This window comes from Labrus mixtus, chromosome 15 (assembly GCF_963584025.1).
Source record: "Labrus mixtus chromosome 15, fLabMix1.1, whole genome shotgun sequence".
Lineage (NCBI taxonomy): Eukaryota > Metazoa > Chordata > Actinopteri > Labriformes > Labridae > Labrus > Labrus mixtus.
In genome coordinates this window covers 28,025,771-28,045,770 of record NC_083626.1, presented here as the reverse complement: position 1 = coordinate 28,045,770, position 20,000 = coordinate 28,025,771, and the positions used below count along the sequence as shown (strand labels likewise).

At 42.5% G+C, this 20,000-nt stretch overlaps 1 protein-coding gene across 1 annotated transcript in view; it reads right to left on the bottom strand.

The window, feature by feature from the left end:
* dnmt3bb.1 (DNA (cytosine-5-)-methyltransferase 3 beta, duplicate b.1) overlaps positions 1 to 20,000 on the bottom strand; it is a 40,775-nt gene that overhangs the window by 19,418 nt on the left and 1,357 nt on the right. Inside the window, exons 2-3 of the mRNA XM_061058302.1 lie at positions 14,976 to 15,087; positions 743 to 893 (exon numbers count right to left, since the gene is read on the bottom strand). Of these exons, the coding sequence (XP_060914285.1) occupies positions 743 to 893; positions 14,976 to 15,087 (263 nt within the window). The remainder of the gene's footprint in view (positions 1 to 742; positions 894 to 14,975; positions 15,088 to 20,000) is intronic.

Here is a 20,000-nt window from a genome sequence, read left to right as displayed (position 1 = left end):
GAGATCACATGCAAAAGGTCGTTTTTGTTTTGTCTCTGATGCAGCACAGAGAATTTGGCCAGTTGCTGATCTCAACAACACGTTTTAAAAACAGAGTTTAAAGTCCATGTTTGTCCGTGTGACTCCGATCCAACAAATTGAGCAAACGGCCTTTAAACAAAGAAGAGGCCGAAACTGACCCGGAGCAGCAGGTTATAAAAACTAGAAACGTGTCTGCAAAGGAGCGATATGTAACTCTGCCCCCTAGTGTTTAAAATGGGTAAAAACATCATATAGAGCTGTCTCCCCCCCCTCCTCTCTAGAGTCCATGCTCACACAGGTCACCATGTGGTGGACTCTGAAGCTTCAGTGTTTATCCAGCTCTGCATGGGTCTGTAAACCTTTCTGTGTTCTAACCTCTCTCCATTTTTCAAAAGCATCTCCAATATTGATCCTAGTTTGAGCACGTTTCTGCTCGTGGAGCTTATTAGAAACATGCAGAGGCTTTTTAGGTCGGGTACAATCACTTCTATCTGAACCACTTCTCTTGACCGCTTCCATCACTGCAACACCTGTTGACCTGATAACTGCTCTCATATCTGGCAAACTGAGGGGCGTCCAAAACGGCCGTGTTGGGGGGGGGGGTCATGTAATTGTATAGAAAATTTGTTTTCCTCTGGAATAAAGTCTCCATAATCTTTGAATCCGTGTCTCAGTAAACGTGCCTCGTGTCTTTATTTTAAACTCTGTGTGGATGTTTTACCTTGAGGTGAGGCGGCGTCTCCGTTCTGCTTCGGGCTGAACGGCGAGGGCGGTTCGGCAGCAGTCAGAGGGCTGTTCTCGTTGGTCAGCTCCACGCCGCTGTCGTTCTCTGATAGGTTCTCTGCTGGAGGCGTGTCTCCGTTCACCGGCGCCTGAGGACAGACACAAGTTTAAAATAATCTTGTAAAAAGTTGACGTAGCCACAATCATGCTAATCATGCTAATCATGGGTTTGTGGTCTGCAAGTCCTGAAGTTGCCTTTTCAGCGGACGCCATCTTGGTGTCATGGAACCTGGAGATGACTTTATATTAGTCGAGGGAGTGGATATGAAGCGCTGCGGCTGTTGTAACAGTTTCTTAATAATAGGTAGCCTAAAGCTATATGATCTATTCCACTCTGTTACCAGTCACAACAACTCATAGGGCGGCCCACCCAGCGCCATGCTCAGTGTGCTGGAACAAAACTTTTTTTTGTCAGATCTCATTCAAATGCGCCTCGGGCTGACTGCGCATGTGTGACGACGTCTGCAATTAAACTGTCTCTCGATGTTGTTGCTGTAATTATGTCGAGCCCCAAACATTAGCAACATGCAAATCTGCAGGCTCAGTGAGAAACCTGTTGGATCACGGCGGAACATCCTAAAAGTGGCTTTCCAACTGGGTCACCTCTGGGTCATATAGTATATATCAGGTTAAACCAGTGTTAGCCTTAGGAAGTGAGTATACTCTTCATTTTCACCTCAAATGTTTTTTTCTTGAAGTGTCCCATCCAGCAGTAAACTGCTTTTGTTATGAACAGTGACATGTAAGACTACTCTTATTCAGTGCATACTAGCCAGATAGAGATGGGGGGGGGGTCGTCCCTTCACCGGTTTTAAAAATTGCAGCATAAGACTGAAAATTGTAAATCAATCGTTGCTGTGAATCAGAGATTTAGAAGCGGGTAGACGCTACGGAGAGACTGACAAATATTTCATATTTCATATATTTTCTTAAAACTGTTTGAAAGGAAGAATGTGCGACATGTTACACATAAACAAAGCAGAGATCAAGTTTATCCTCCCATTATATAAAAGCTGTTTTAGTCGACGAGGAGACACTCACTGTGTCAATTTACATGAAATGTGAAGCTACGAGCTAACTAAAGGGCGCTAACATTAGCATGCTAACACAACAATGTAGGACACAGGTGATAGCAGCTCGAGCAAAGGATGATTTTGTCCGCCACTTGTGCTTAAAGGTGCGTTCTAGTTGATAACTCCTTGGTGCTAACTCCTAAGTGTGTCTCTGGAGGAGAGCGGAGGCTTCAGTATGGAGGAGGCGTGGCCTAACAGCAATTTGTTTTGGTTTCATGCTGGTGCTCAAGGGCGACATCTACTGGATCAAAAAGTTGCACATTCTTCCTTCAAAAGCGAGTCTATGCAGGACTTACACGACATACTCAAAAAGTATTTTGTGCTGAACAGACAAAAAGTTAGCACAACAAAGCCAGTGATAAGACAAATGACTTTCAGCAGAGAGCTGTGGGGGCTTTTAGTCGAAACCTCGAGGGGACGGGGTGTTGTTTTTACAAATGAAACACAATCTCACCCCGCTCATGTCAAAGTCACAGACAAAGTGTCAAGATTCGAAATTTACACAAAAATCTTGCACGGCAGCCAAAGTATCATCTGTCAGGTGTGCTGGCACGTCCAACTAACCACCACATGAAGAACCAAAAAAGAAACCGGAGAACAACAACAACAACAACAACAAGACAGCGTCTGGAGATGAATCTGAGAGGATTGAGCTGCCGATGTCAGCGAGGACAGTTTTGTCTCTGCATCACTTCTCTGCAGCCATGTGAGACCTGCGCCATGTGTTTCCTTTAAGCCCTGAACTCAGCTCTGTTTGGACTTGAACGTGTGAATTCCCCCTTAGGTCGTGATTCAAACTAATCCGCCCAGTAACCCTGTAAAGTCCAAAATACAAAAGATGAGCATTTATCAAAGTGTTGAAGTAACACCCTGAGACCATCACGTCTCTGAATGTGTGTTAAAAGCTCCTGTAGGGGAGAGGTTCGCTGGGTATGAAGCGGACTGATGTTAAAACTGAGGCCAGAAAACAAAGAAAAAGAATCAGAGGTCTTAGCAGGACCTGGAAAAATCTGCCCATGCATTTATCTAAAAAATAAATAAATGAATAGCTGAAACGTGGAAGCAATTTTTCTAAAATAATTTGCAGAAAATATATTTATGTAGATTATGTTTTCAGATTACAGTTAATTTATACAGATGTATTAGTCACCTCTTACATAGAAAATATTCTGCACTAAAAGTCATGTAGTGAGGATTGCAAAGGTGCTGAAATAAATAATATAATGGTAATGTATCTAAGAGGGGGAAATATGTAATTTAACAGTATTAAATAATTTAATTAATTAAATAATGTGCTTTCAAATGGAACAAATAGAATAGAACATTTACTTGGAATTACAGGGACTGCTTTAAGTTGGTTTGAATCCTACTTATCAGACCGATCTCAGTTTGTACATGTTAATGATGAGTCCTCTATGCACACTAAAGTTTGCCATGGAGTCCCACAAGGTTCAGTGCTTGGACCAGTTCTCTTTACATTATATATGCTTCCTCTGGGAAATATTATGAGGAAACACTCCATACAGTTTCATTGTTATGCAGATGATACTCAGCTTTATGTATCAATGAAGCCCGATGGTACCAGTCAGTTATGTCAGCTAGAAACATGCCTTAAGGACGTTAGGACCTGGATGACCAGAAATGTTTTGCTACTTAACTCAGACAAGACTGAAGTTATTGTGCTAGGCCCTAAGAACCTCAGAGAGACTTTTTCTAGTGATGTGACTGTCCTTAATGACATCAGCCTGGCATCTAGCACCACTGTTAGGAATCTAGGAGTTCTATTTGATCAAGATATGTCCTTTAGCTCTCACATCAGTCAAGTTTCAAGAACAGCCTACTTTCACCTTCGTAATATATCCAAGATCAGGAATATCCTGTCGCAAAATGATGCAGAAAAACTAGTTCATGCATTTGTTACCTCCAGACTGGATTATTGTAACTCTCTTTTGTCAGGGTGCTCTGGCAAATCTCTAAAGACTCTTCAACGGGTCCAGAACTCTGCAGCTCGTGTACTGACCAGAACTAGGAAAAGGGACCACATTACTCCTGTCCTGGCTTCTCTGCACTGGCTCCCTATACAGTCTAGAATAGAATTCAAGATCCTTCTTCTCACCTACAAAGCTCTAAATGGTCAGGCACCATCTTACCTGAAGGAGCTACTAGTGCCGTACTGTCCCTCGAGAACATTACGGTCCCAGAATGCAGGCCTGCTAGTGGTACCTACAGTCTCTAAGTGTACTATGGGAGGTAAAGCCTTCAGTTATCGGGCTCCTCTCCTCTGGAACCGCCTTCCAGCCGGGGTCCGGGAGGCAGACACAGTCTGTATTTTTAAGAATAGACTTAAAACTTTCCTTTTTGATAAATCTTATAGTTAGGGCTGGTGCTGGTGTAGACCAGCTCTTAGTTATGCTGCTATAGGCTTAGACTACCGGGGGAACTGGCACCCTGAGCTCCTCTCTCTCTCTCTCCCTCTCTCTCCCTCTCTCTCTCTCTCTCTCTCTCTCTGCATATACAGTACATCATATTACTGCATGTATCTATCTGTAAATCTCAGTCACTAACCACCTACTTTCCTGGGAGCTCTTGAGCTCTCTTAGGCTCCTCAAGATCGTTGAGGGACGGCTTGCCAGAACAACCCCCCCCCTACACACACACACACACACACACACACACCCCCTCCCCACCGGATTGTTGATGGACGGTTTGCCTCCCCCCACCCCCTTGCTCCCTATCCCTCTTCCTGCATCTTATCCCATCTCTCCCCCTATCCCCTTCCAAGCTAGTCCTATGAAGGCTGTTTCATCATGAGCCGGGGATCCGGCCGAAGATTTCTGCCTTTTAATAAGAAAGTGTTTTCTTTCGTAACTTTTGCTGCTTTGCTAAAGTGCTCATGATGGATAGACCGGATCTTTGTAACATAACAATAAGTAAGGTCTTTTTACCTGCTTTATATAACATAACAATGAGTAAGGTCTTTTACCTGCTTTTTGTAACATAACAATGAGTAAGGTCTTTTACCTGCTTTATGTAACATAACAAAGAGTAAGGTCTTTTACCTGCTTTTTGTAACATAACAATGAGTAAGGTCTTTTACCTGCTTTATGTAACATAACAAAGAGTAAGGTCTTTTACCTGCTTTATGTAACATAACAATGAGTAAGGTCTTTTACCTGCTTTATGTAACATAACAATGAGTAAGGTCTTTTACCTGCTTTATGTAACATAACAATGAGTAAGGTCTTTTACCTGCTTTATGTAACATAACAATGAGTAAGGTCTTTTACCTGCTTTTTGTAACATAACAATGAGTAAGGTCTTTTACCTGCTTTATGTAACATAACAATGAGTAAGGTCTTTTACCTGCTTTATGTAACATAACAATGAGTAAGGTCTTTTACCTGCTTTATGTAACATAACAATGAGTAAGGTCTTTTACCTGCTTTATGTAACATAACAATGAGTAAGGTCTTTTACCTGCTTTTTGTAACATAACAATGAGTAAGGTCTTTTACCTGCTTTATGTAACATAACAATGAGTAAGGTCTTTTACCTGCTTTATGTAACATAACAATGAGTAAGGTCTTTTACCTGCTTTATGTAACATAACAATGAGTAAGGTCTTTTACCTGCTTTATGTAACATAACAAAGAGTAAGGTCTTTTACCTGCTTTTTGTAACATAACAATGAGTAAGGTCTTTTACCTGCTTTTTGTAACATAACAATGAGTAAGGTCTTTTACCTGCTTTATGTAACATAACAAAGAGTAAGGTCTTTTACCTGCTTTATGTAACATAACAATGAGTAAGGTCTTTTACCTGCTTTATGTAACATAACAATAAGTAAGGTCTTTTACCTGCTTTTTGTAACATAACAATGAGTAAGGTCTTTTACCTGCTTTATGTAACATAACAATGAGTAAGGTATTTTACCTGCTTTATGTAACATAACAATGAGTAAGGTCTTTTACCTGCTTTATATAACATAACAATGAGTAAGGTCTTTTTACCTTTAAAATTGATTGATTGATTGATTGACTGAAATGGCAAACAAACAAAAAAAAACTGAGGCCAGACCGTCAGGAAAATTGTGAACTTTTGGTATGTTGTTCCTTTTTAAACCCTGTTGCCACGGCGATGGGGCGCCAGATCAGGAAATTAACAGCACGCTCCATTTTCCAAATAAAAGACTCACCGAGATTGGTGCAGCCAAGAACAACAACAAACCAAACTCTCTCACATTAAGCTGTGTTTGAAACTAAATACACACTTTGTACTGATCACTCAACAACATACCGACTACTAATCAGTTACAGTGCTTCTCAGGTTTCCTACTTCCTATCCCAACAGTGATAGTCTCCCGCTTTGAGGTGCCTGTGTGAACAAGATCAGAACAATCTGAGTAAAAAAGTGTAAAAGTGAAAGCGGCTTGATTACATCATAAGCAGCAAACTAAATGGCATCTTGCTCGAGGGCGGCTCGGCAGTGCACAGGAAGTGAACTGGCTCCTCTCCAGCTAACCAGACTAATTTCCAAACCGGGACTCGATCCAGCGACTCTTCGGTTCCCAAGCCAAGTCCCCCTACAGACAATATTCTTAGCAGATATTCTTGTTGGTATTTCAAACTCTTCTGACCCAACTGAACACTCTCTCTGCGGTCAGGAGTTTGTTTCTTCACTTTGAAATTGATCTAAAATAGTAAAATAAGTCTTACTTCCTGTCTCTGTCGGGCTCATTTCACCACAAACAGATTCAAAATGATTTTACCCTTTGTGATTCTAACTGAGATGCTGCTGCAGGATTTAAACGACCAGATTTAACCAGCGCTCACATTTAAACTGTTTAAAAAAAAAAGATTAACTGCACGATGAGACTATTTTTAAATTAGCGTAATAACTGAGTAGAAGAAGACGGAGCAGCTGTGCAGCAGATGTCAAACAGCGAGGTCGTGCTGAATCACTGCGACGCGTATGCAAGCTCGTTTGTGATTGTTTAACTGTCGTATATAAAAACGGAGAATGCTCGCGGTTTGTGCAGCCAAAATTTCCACTATAAGAAATGAACTCAGTGAACTTTTGTGTGTGTGAAGTGTGCGCTCAAGATGGAGAGCTAAGAGCGCCTCACAGGAGACGAAGAGAGGGAGTAAAACAAAAAAAAAAAAGAAGAAATAGAAGGTCAGCAGGTTCACCAAAGACAGGATGATGAATCTTCTGGAGCTCATGACTCTAAACGATGTGGAAATTATGACAGAAATAAAAGATGCAGCATCGTGGGGCGGCTGTGGCTCAGTGGTAGAGTCGGGGGTTCGATCCCCAGCTCCTGCAGCCACATGCCCGATGAATCCTCGGGTAAGCAGAGGCGTCAAAAGTATTGACAATCATTACTCAGGTAGAAGTATAGATACTAGGGTTTAAAAAGACTTCTGTAGAAGCTTTTTACTCAAAGTGTAAAAGTGTAAAAGTTCTGGTTTCAAAACTACTTCAAGTATAAAAGTAAAAGTAATGTAAAGGGAAAAAAAATGCCATTAAGGACAAAAGCTTAGGCCGCGCCACAGGGGCCTATAGTGCACTACCCCACCTCCCCAAAAAAATATTTTTTCTAAAGGCCATAATGACTATAATGTTATTGGGATGCACCTGTTTCAGCTGCATTTATGCCCATTGAAAATGAACACATTTTAGTACAAATACATTAAAGAACCATTTATGTGAACTACTGAGCATTAACATGTTTCATGGAGCGGAAGATATGATGACTAGTTGCCTATAAGTATTGTAATGGTGCAAAAATCTGGATAGTTTATTTAACGATGACAAGCCGGAATGACATAGGAGTAACGAGGCTATTTTTAAAATGTAAGGAATTTTGTTCTTTTTATTTTTTTACGTTTTTATTTATTTACATATATTTTAATCGTCCTGCTTTATTCCTGTATTTAATTTAACTGAATTATAATTTTTGTTTGTCAGGTCTGTTTTTTTTTTCTGTTTGTCTCTTTTTTGTCTTGCATTGATAGTGTTACCCTTGTTGGGTATTGCTCTATATCATTTATTGTCTGGTATTGTACTGTTGTAAAAAAATGTGAAAACAATAAAAATGTTGGTCATAAAAAAAAAAGTAAGGAGTAGAAGTAAAAAGTCGTCTGAAAAATAATTACTCCAGTAAAGTATAGATACCCAAAATGTCTACTTAAGTAAGGTAACAAAGTATTTGTTCTTTGTTACTTGAAACCTCTGCGGGTAAGACATCCAACCCCGAACTGCTGCCGCTGCTTTGTCGGCGGTGTATGAATGGATTGATTACTTAACACCGCAGAGCGAGTTTGTCTTTCCTGTCATACCTCAGGAATGGAGGATGGACAGCGGGCAGAGCGAGCCGACAGATTGAGAGTCGAAGAGGCTCTGAGTGAAGAGTGTCAGAGGTGAGCGGAGGCGAGGAGTGACTGCAGAGCGAGCAGAACCAAACGTGTGGTTAACAGGAGGGAGAGGAGTGATGAGAGAGGTGAGAGAGACAAGCGGAAAGATGACAGACGGACGGCAGCTTGTTAAAACCCTCACAGATGTTCAGATGCTGTTTGACAAGAACTCCAGAATCTGTCCAGAGAGAAACACACACAGGCTGCAGCTGCAGAGAAAGATCACAGCCAGAGGGTGTAAATGTCTTTAAGGGGATTAACATCTGAAATGACAGGCTTATCAAACATCCTATAACCATTAAGAATGAAAAAAATCAATTTAGTTTTCTTGATTATTTTCCTCGGCACATCAATCAGCTCCCCTTTTTTTGTAGTTTAGCTAACTGATTCACATCTCCTCCCTTCATCACTCTGGTGCTTTATTCCATGACATCCCTGTTAAGAGCATTATTCATATTGTATGCTAGACGACTATGTAGTGTCCTTGAACCATCTGTGTTGACGTTTGAATCCCAGCTCTTTTCAAGCACTCACCAGGAAACTTAGCGCAGCAAAATGCTAAAGTTAAAGTTTGGGATTGACCTCTCAGACTGCCTCAGCATGAAGCCACAAAATGTGCCTCACTGGCTGCAACAGCTAAAAATCATTACTTCAAGTGTCTTACTCTGAGCACCGCTGACGTTCCAGGAAGTAGAACACAAACTGCAGTCTATGACAACATTATTAAAAAAATAATAATAACAGTAGAAGAAGATGTGTGTACGTTCAAAAAGAAGCACGCTAAACTATCGTTTGTTGGGTCCTGTTGCAACCGCAATGGATTGTGGGATGCGTAGTTCCTTGACTGCAGCTGGTTGTCTTAGTTCCAGGATTAAAAATGTTGATTTAAGATTTTCTGAAATGTCAACGGAGGATTAGAACGGGGGAATATACAGAGCCGCTGAAACAGTGTGCGTCACTGCTGAGTTCAGTCACTAAAACATCACACGTATATGCAAAATGCTCTGACGCACATCTGAACACTGAATCCTTCCTGAATGAAATACTTGACCCCAAAGACCTCTGTAAAAACTCAACGGAGTCCCTGCAGCGCTGCACACACTCTTATTACGCTAACTCATAAAATATGACAAAAACAAGCATGAACACTGACCTCAGGGCTGGGTTCAGTTACTTCCTGTTTCACATGCACACCTGGCAGCTGTCCTGCCCAAAAAAGCAAAAGCACTCGCCTGACACTGACCTCGGTGGGGTTTTCCCCACAGATGTCTGCACCGCGCTGGACAAATGAAAACAGTCCTGAGCCGGGGGCAAAACATAATTCTCCTGCAGGACAATGCGGGGGCTAAAAAAACCAAAGCATCTGCCGTCTTTGTTGGTATTGAAGCGGCTAAGATTGAAAATGCCCCAAAGAGCATGAACGGGCGTTTTACTGTGATGCGTACTTTCACAAGAAAATGGAAGTCCAGTAAAATTCAACAAAATGAAGCAAAAGTGACGACTTCACTTTTGCCCTCTGTCTGGATTTTGAAGTATTGGTCGACTCGTTTCTGGGCGGGGAGCTGGTGTGTTTCCTCCAGCCAATGACAGCGCAGCAGGTGAGTTTAGGAGTCGATACGATTCAGTGTTTGGACACGATTCAAAACGGCTCATATGACAAAAAGTGACCTTAAAGCAAATGAAAGGCATTCTCTTAAAAAAATGACAGTCTTACACACAGGTAAGTGTTATTTATAAGACATAAAACTTTCTGGGAGATGCAGGGTTTCTGCAGTAAATGTTAAATCGGCATGTTTTCTTTAGTTTCATAGTCAAAAACAAATCAGTATTTTGCACATTTTTTACTTTTTCATCAATATTAATTAAATTACCGGTAAACTTTTTCTTGAGTGATTGGACATAGCGGCAAAGAAGATAAAATATAATCACAGTGAGGCTAAACGCAGAGCTGATAAAGCTCGCTCCAAATCGAGGGTGGAACGTGTGTAAGCTTTTACCTGCAGACGTGGAGTTTGTCTGCTTCCTGTTGGACAGGCAGGTGACAAACAACAGCTGTTAGCTTGTGCTAGCGTGTGTTAGCTTGCAGTGTAGTTACAAGCAGTAAGCTTACACATTACGTCCTGCAGGGAGGGTGAGCTGCAAGGTACAACATCACCCAAGACACTGGATATCAAGTCAAACCCATAAAGGAGGAAAGTAAAGTTCACCGCTCCTTCATGAATTCAAACCCCGAGATGCAGAAGCAGCCGTGTTAATGATTTACGACCTTTAATGACAAACTGTTTTCCTTTTAACCTTCCTGTCTCAGAGATATAAATCATCATTTTCAGACGCCAGCTGGAACCGGTTCTGATGAAATACCCGACTTACAAACTGAGAAAAATAAACATCAGGACCGTTACCAAAGACTTCTTCATGCTGGCGTATCATCAACTTGTTATCAGAAGAAAAATATTCAAACCCAGAGCAATACATTTCTTATGCAGTGTTTTTTCTTTCTCAGCTTGATTGTCTAGTTTTCATTTTATCTCCCTGCAAAAAAAGTTTGAAGGTGAAAAGAAGAGCTGCTTCTAAAAGACACTTAAAGGAACAGTGCGTAAATTCCACCAGCAGGGGGCTCTCGATCAAAACAAAAACAAAAGATGACGTCGAGGCTGGCGGGGAATCATGGGAGTGATTCTCTCTGCTACTCCAACACCCCCCCCCCCCAAGCCCGATGTCAACAACCTCCGAGTTAACCGTAGTCATGACGACCGGGTGAAAGCGACCTGAGGAGGAGAATATGTTTCCTGACGAGCTGATGTGTGTGAGTTTACATGATGTTTTAATCACAGCAACAGGACGGCAGCGTCTTTGACATTTCCACAACATGGCGGTCGCCCTGACAAGACACGTCGAGTTTTAACTTTAAAATAAAGGATTTCTCTGGCTTTTTTCCCCCACGCCTTCATCTAGAGATAGGACAGCGGACAGAGTCAGAAACACAGGAGAGAGAAAATGAGGAATGGTGCACAAACAAAAAAAACTACTACAGGTTGTTTTTTTTAGCAACACACAAACCTCTTCCTCTTCTCATGGTTTCACTACCAAATATTGCACATGAAACCGAAACGTCCTGCAGTCCTGATCAAGTGCCTGAGAAATAGTTTAGAGTCAATCATCCCTGATAAGGAAGCAGATTGATGCTTTTTCTGCAGGATTAATCAGCGAACTCTTAGCCACATCTGTAGATGGATTTGATTTCCTTTTGGACTTTGCCAGTCAAGGTGTTTCCCCTTGTTTTCAGTGCTGCATGCTAAGCCAGGCAGAATATTGAAACTTGTTTTATAAATAGTTTTGAGGAACACGTCTTGTCTGTTTTTTGTCAGGACAGTAACAGGAAGTTATGAATCCAGCTTGAGCCTGACGCAATCGCCCCCCTCCATCCCCCGAAACGCTCGACAGAGATGATCGATGTCTTAACGTTTCTTAATTCCTCTGCAGCTGTGTCGACGTTTTCTGCAGGACTTTTAAACCATTGAGACGTGCACATTGGCATTCTGTGGAAACAGAAGCAAAAGGACAGTCGTCTGTCTGTAAAAAAAACAAAAAACTTGTAATTAGCTGAAGAGCCTGTCAGGGACGAATGTGACATGCCCCGAGGTTAGCATGATATCTCTGCACGAGTGAGGGCCCCAAAAACCAGTCCACCCAGTCTACAACTTTCTCTTACTAAAGATTTGTTTGCTTCAACCTCAGTGATGAAAAGCTGCAGGACTTTCAGTTTGAGAACTCCCTTTGGACGGTTGTTTCTTTTGTTTTCTTCAACTGTAGCCCAACGCTCTTTTTACCCCTCCTCTCTTATTTTCTCTTATTTAACTCATTCTGTTTAAACCTCTCTCTCTCTCTTTTTCTCGCTCTCTCTCTCTCTCTCTTTGTCCGCACAAACTCAGCCCAGGTCGTCTTTTATCAAAGATGAGGAAAAAAAAAGTTGACAGAGAAAAAGGGAGTCTTTGTTGCAACACATTCTTGGAGATTAAGAGCTGAGAACACAACAGGAACCTGTGAGTTTGTTTCATGCTATCCTTTTTTTGTTCCACAGACGATCTTTAAAATCCACGGCCTTGGATGCATGAACTCCTTCCGCCTTAGACGTGATAAGAGCATTAGTTTACTTCTTTTTTATGACTTAAGTGAGATGTGTAATGTGTCATTTAATCAGACTGAAACAGGAAGTAGGGTTTGATAACAGCAAGGTAACTGTGCAGACTATTGTCCTCATAATTCATCATTAACCTGCCGTCCTGTGTATCCTCCTCCTCCTCCTCCTCCCCCTCCCCCTCCTCCTCCTCCTCCTCCTCTGTGCTGCTGGCAGACATCAACATGTCCAATGAAGCATTAAAGTAGCACAAATGATCCTATCCCCCCCCTGCCTCCCTCTTGTCTCTCCTTTATAGTCCAGATTCGGCCACTATTTCTATTTCAACGTTTACAGTGTCGAGTGTGCAACATGTTCCAATCAGTTCATTCACTCTGCAGCACTCCTGTGTGTGTGTGTGTGTGTGTGTGTGTTTGCAGCGTTTAAGGCCTTGCACTGTGCAGCTTTCAGCGACCCACGTCACACACACACACACATTCCACAGCGAGCAGCAGCCTGGCCCGCGGCGCTCTGACGGCGCTGTCAAAACATCTTAGGGAGGCCGAAGTGATTTAAAGACGCAGAGCTGACGTTTAAAACAGGACTGCTGCTAAACGCTGCACGCTGCTTAATTGTCACCCCGGGGGGTTGGGGGGGGGGGGGGGGGGGGGGTTTGGACGCTTGAATAGTTTGATCATCTGTTAACTAAGAAATGTGAGATATAAAGTGCCATGATTTCTTCTCAATCGCTGCCTCTGGGGCTGTTTTTTTTTTTTTCTTCTGTGATGCTGCAAGTCTGAACGAAAATGCAAACTCACATTTTCAGAATATCAAAGACTCCGATACTTTCTGCCATGTTTGAGGTTTCGATCGTTACAATAGTTAAAGATGGAGCCTATCTTACAATCATTTTTGCAGAAGAATTGTGCAGTCAGTTGTGCAAAAGTGTTTCTTAAAGTCTTTATAAGTGATTTTTTGATCCAGCAGATGTCGCCCTCGAGCACCAGCATGAAACCAAAACAATGTAATCTCGTATCTTCACACTGCATGTAAATTTACCTGAAATGAACGTGTTATTTTCAGAGGATATATTTGATTTCTATTACATTTAAGTGTGAAAAATCACATATAAAGACTTTAAAGGAAACCTCTGGACTTTTTAACCCTGGGTGTTTTGTTTGTTTCATGCACACAGACGCACATGACTGCTAACACGTTCCTGTCTCCACCCGGCCGACCCTCAGGTGAAGAAAAAGTGGCCAAACAAAACAAACCTGCACCTCTATTCTTCTGCACGGGACAGCCTGACTCTATCTGCAAAAAGCTGAGGATATCACCAGCTACTTTTTTTAGTATCACCAACCCTGCAGAGTTTGATTCTAACAGATCAGGTGATCTGTTTTACTCGTCCTCTGCATCCGTTCTCTTTGCACCGTGGATTTGATCGACTTGAAGGTGGGATACTGGACCCGTTTCTGAAGCCGGGGCGCAGCCATGAGCAGCTGATTTTAGGAGTTCACAGGAGAGCAAACGAGCAAACATACAATCCAAACGTTGACTGGCTGTTCATTTGCTTCCTGTTTTTTTTACAAAAGTGATGAGATATGTGATCAGAACATGGTGTTTTACTTTGAAACTGACAGGATGCCCCATGTGTTCAGTCTGACTTCCTGTCTGGGTCGTTAAGACTCTAGGCGTATTTCGAGTGAAGCGGATCACTTCACTTTAAGTTCAAACTGTAACGTTCAATCTCTCATGAAGAGTGAAGAGCGACAGGAAGCTCAAAAGAGAGAAGAAGAAACCCGTACAAGAGCAGAAGAAGAGAAGGCGCCGCGCAGGAAGTCTCCCTCTCAGACCGACTGAGGTATGAGGCTAAAAAAGAGGAAGAAGTTCTAACGGACGAGGAGGAGCCTGTGACTGTGTGTGTGTGTGTGTGTGTGTGTGTGTGTGTGTGTGTGTGTGTGTGTGTGTGTGTGCAGGTCATGAAAGTGTGTGTGTGTGTGTGTGTGTGTGTGTGTGTGTGTGTGTGTGTGTGTGTGTGTGTGCAGGTCATGAAAGTGTGTGTGTGTGTGTCTTTCTTACTGTGTGTGTGTGTCTTTCTTACTGTGTGTGTGTGTGTGTGTCTTTCTTACTGTGTGTGTGTGTGTGTGTGTGTGTGTGTGTCTTTCTTACTGTGTGTGTGTGTGTGTGTGTGTGTCTTTCTTACTGTGTGTGTGTGTGTGTCTTTCTTACTGTGTGTGTGTGTGTGTGTCTTTCTTACTGTGTGTGTGTGTGTGTGTCTTTCTTACTGTGTGTGTGTGTGTGTGTGTGTCTTTCTTACTATGTGTGTGTGTGTGTCTTTCTTACTATGTGTGTGTGTGTGTGTGTGTGTGTGTGTGCGTGTCGGGGTGTGTGTGTGTGGCGCATGCTTTATCCCTCACAGCCAACATGCATTCTCAATTAGACTCATATAACACGCTGGCACTCCTGCCCGGGCATCTGAAACACACTCTGTAAACAACAGAGGGAAGGTGTGTGTGTGTGTGTGTGTGTGTGTGTGTGTGTGTGTGTGTGTGTGTGACTCACAGTGGCGGTCATGTTCTTGCTCTCCTCCATGATGATGGCAGCAGAGTATTTGTTGGAAGGCATCGCTGTGGCGGTCGACTGATCCACTTTCTGTCCTGACTCCTTTTCAAACCTGCAGGAGACACAGACGAGGAAACGAGCGGTCAACAAACATGGACGCCGTTTTCTTCTGTTGTCACACTGAAATGCTTTCACATGATAAATAAACAAGATGCAATCACACAAATATATTCTGCATGGGTAAAACAAAGTGTGTGCATTCATGCAAAAATAAAAAGGATTGTCAAAAAAAGGTTCAACCTAGTTTCTTTCTAGAGGAGATAGATCATAACCTGTAAAAGAAAGAAATGGCGCTCTGTGCCTGAAAGAGAAGGAACATGGCGGCCCTGTCTGGTTCTTCATGAGTGGATGTGACATGCCCACACAGAGCTGCAGGTACACAGGTCAGTCAGGGTGCATGCATGTGAGGAAATGGACTTAAAGAGCTTAAAGAACGCCCCCCCCCACACACACCCCACACACACACACAAACACCCCACCCTGAAGGAGACCACCAGGTGCATCCTGCACACACAGGAGGGAGGGTCACAGGTAGAGGAACATTTGTTTTATTAACTCTGCAGAAGATGGCGTTCAGAGAGGACGATACAGTGTCATCAGAAAAAAAAAAAAAACATCCCATACCAGAAGGGATGGAATAAATATTTGATTATTTGTTTCCCACAAACACACAGAACATGTAGGGGGCCAAACAGGAATATTTATGGCCACCCAAGTATAATTCCCGACCTCTTTTTGGTTTATTATATCCATAAAGTCAGCGTATGAGTGAGAGAAAGACAGAAGACCGCCTGCTCTCTCTGGAAACAACTTTTCATCATAACAGATAAATGAATTCTTCTTAACAACTCACGACATGATCTTTTTTTTCTTGGATTCTGCAAATAAAAATCTTCCTGTATCTTGTGCACGGGTCCTTCAACCTTTAAAAAAATGAGATTGTGTCCTAACCTCAACGGATAGTCGTGGGTTTAGACCTCAGATTCACACAAACAGAGTTTTTTTTTGTAGCAGACTGGAAGAAGTTTTTCTCAGTGTGTGCAGAGCTGTGTGCACTCTGACTGGATACAGCGATGCAGATTCATCAGTGAGGGACTCCCCCTTCACTCAGAGGTGAGCGAGTTCACTTCTCCAAACCTTTAACCTTACACACACACACACACACACACACACACACACACACACACCAAACAGGTACCTGCTAACCTGCTCAGATGTTTACTTTAACTTAAAAATAAATTATTTTTTTCAAAACTCATCGTTGAATTCAGAAGTTTGTTTCTGCATCTTTTTAGCTTTAAGATTCAAAAAGGGAGAGAGAGAGAGAGAGAGAGAGGGCGAGCGAAGGTGGAAGTGAGATAAATTAGGAGAACTGAGGAAGGATGGAGGGCAGAGAGTGAGGGGCCCACGGAAAGGGGACACGAAGGACAGGGGGTTAAAGGGGGGGGGGGGGGGGGGGCTTCACATCAAAGTCGTGTCTGGTGGCAAGAGATTAGGGACCGCATTGCAAGAGGGGATTGTTCGCTCCCCAAAGGGTACGAACATGAGTGTGTGTGTGTGTGTGTGATAAGAAGGGGGGGGGGGGTTTCAACTCCTCGGGGGTCTCTCTCTCTGGGGGCCGCATTCCTTGTCTGTCATGTACTTTATGGCCCCTTGCAGCTCCGATCGAGGCCTACACTTTATACATTGTGTGCTTTGTTTCCTATTGGACGCCCTGAACTCTGAATGCACACACAGCCGCCTCATACCGCCGCCTGGACCCCGAGGTAATCCTCAGTGAGACCGCCATCACGCTCGCTTTATGTACATGAACACCAGAACCACAAACTAGACAGCAGATCAGAAACTATAGAATATGAGATTCTGTTCCATCTTAAGACGTCCAGAGCAGCTGAGACAGGAGGGACGCACGGTGAGGTCAGATCATTTATCATGTCATATTAGAATATTTTGTCAGAAGACATTTTAACTTAAATAATAACGGCGTTCATTTACTTATTAAGAGTCCTACACAGTCTGACACAGTAGGTGGCAGTAGTGAGCCGCCATTGAACACAGAGAAGAAGAACAAGCAGCGCAGCCGAAGAGAGTTACCACAGCGCCCCCCAGTGTTGGTGTTTTGCACCGCGTCAGACTCAGAGCAGAATAACTCGATTGGGATTTGCAAAAATCAAATTTATGAGATAATAAAGTCGAAATTATGAGATAAGAAGTCAGGGACACCATCTACTACCGTGAACTGGAGTCGCGACCAGCGAGGATTCAGAGGGAAGGAGAAAAAGTAACCAAAGTAAGACGAAGCATCAGTAGCCGCCAGCATTAGCCAGAAGTCAAAGGCGAGCGCCGTAGTGTCGACTCGACAGGCGTTAGAAAACTGCAGAAAGTTTGAAAGAGAAAGTCCAAAAGATAAAGCAATAAAAAATAAAAAACATCACCAGCTCTGAACAGAAAGTCACTTTCAGACTATTCTCTGAAATGGACCCAACGTCAAATATCATGTGAACTAAATGAAACACAGAGTGAAGAGACCAGGAATTAAAAAATATACAGTCTGATGGATTGTTTGAATGCCTTAAAAAAATAAGAAATCCCTGCTGCTGTGCATCCCTGTATTCACTGTGACCACCTGAAAACTACTTCCTGTTTGCCAACTCGCCGGCACAATGTGAGAGCAGTCTCCTCATCATCTTCTTTAAAAACCACGGTGTGACTCATGTCATCTCATGATGAGGCCGCTTCAGGTCAGAGAACTCACTGACACCGTGATGGTCCTGTGGCAGGTCTGATCCCCCCCGGATTAATCTAAACCAACAAGTCACGTTCAAACAGACGGTAACTGAGTCACACACCGAGCAGAGACTCAGACTATTTCAAAACACTCCGTATGTTCTATTGAGTAAGACTTAAAGACAGAAAGGTCGGGATTAGTCAAGAATATTCATTTGATAATATTCTGTGAACCCTGATGAGACTCTTTTAACAAAGAGCAGCACGTAGTTACCCAATGTTTGAGGAGGTCTTAAGGCCCTTAAATGAAATGAAAAAATACATTTTTACACTAAAACATCTAAATATTGTAAATAAATCTAAATATAAACATCTAAATATTGTAAATAAATCTAAATATAAACATCTAAATACTAAACCTGTGTCTTTTTTTTTTAACTTACATCACCTCAAATATTTCCAAACAGTTATCAAAACCAGAAAAATACATAATTTTGTAGTTGAAACTGAACGTGTCTTGCCGTGGTCATCGTGTGACAGACACAACATGTTTAGTTGCCATGGAAACGCCAAGTGTTACGTCAAAGACCAATAAGGAAGCGTAAGCTGCCGTCCTGTTACTGTCTGTGCTGCTGTGATAAAAACGTCATGTAAATTATACTCAGATACGTTAGCTCGTCTGTAAACATGTTCTCTTCCTCAGGTCGGTTTCACCCGGTCGTCATGACTACAGTCAACTAAAGTGTTTTCCATCGGAGGTGGTGTGAGGGGAGCATAGAATCACTCCCATGATTCCCCACCAGCCTCAACGTCATTTTCAGTTTTTGTTTTGATTGAGAGCCCCCTGGTGGCAGAAGTTAAATACTGTGCGTTTAACTTTTAGCAGCGTTATGTTTGGTGCACTCTGGCGCCCTCCAAAGGGCTCTGGGTGCTTTAGACACAACGTGCATTTGTTGACACGTGGAGGGACAGAAAGTCACTGACATGGTTCAGTGATATTTCCAGATTTTTGTGCAGACATGACTCTGTTAATGTCTACATCCAGTAGAGGACAACTTTCGCCTTAAAGTTGGACTATGTAGATTTGGTAGTTAATGCTTTGCTCTATTTTCTGAACTCAATACACAAACTTTATTAAAAGCTACCAGGAGAGTTACAGTTCACTGTTGCAGGCCCACCACCATAAAACAGTGTTCAAGGGACCAAATGTTCCTCTGAAGACAGTTTGTGTTTATAGTTATGACCATGAACCACAGAACCTGTACACGTCTCCAACTTTCACATTTCTCTACCAAAACTACAGTGAACCTTTAAGACGGTTTATTGAACTGTTTGTATGCACGCCGGAGACATAACTGGAGTTGACTTTGTGAACCTGATGCACTCTGATCTATTACATCACAGCTTGCATTATTGTAAATCAGGACTAACAGTTTTAATCCGTCGAGGTGGAGTTTTTGTCTCATTGGTCGAGAGATGTGATGCGACACCTCGAGCTTGAGAAACATGGAAACCTCTTTATAGACATTATTAAAGTGAAGCTGGATGCTCCACCATGCTGAGTGGAACTACGCTAAAGACAAGTCACACATGCACATCCATTACTCGCAGAGCTTTTTCATAAACTGTTATTTTACCTCGCAAAACTACGAGGCTGAAGCGAACCATTTACAGGTTGCAGCTGTGTCACTGTCAGGTGATGCACCAGGAAGGAATGCAGGTTTTGTAGCAAGATCAATGAGCTGCGGCGTAAAGTGTTCCTTTGCATGATCATGAAATTATTGAAGAAAAGGTGATTCATGGTTTTTTGACGTAAAAGTTAAAGTCAATCTTTGATTCTCTATTTGATTCAGATGCCTTTATGTTGCATGGATCTCCTGTTTTATCCAAAAAAAAATCTCTAAACAATGTGTTCATGTTTGCAGCACTTAGGGGACTTGACCTTGGGGGAAAAGAAAATGATCTATAAACAAAACCAAAAAAATCCGAACACGTGTTGACTGGAGGAAGTCTTCGTGGGGTATGTGGGAGGTCTGCCTGACGGGAAAATTATTCCACCACCAGCTGCATTATGTCACTATTCCACTGATTCACCCCTCAGCTCACAATAAAAAAAAACTCCCCAGACTCCACCCCTCCACGTCCTGCCGCGTGTTTCTATCACCACCGAGTCCGGCATAAATTATGAAACGGTGCATGCTCCAGTCGTGAATCACCAAGTGAAAACAGCGCAATATA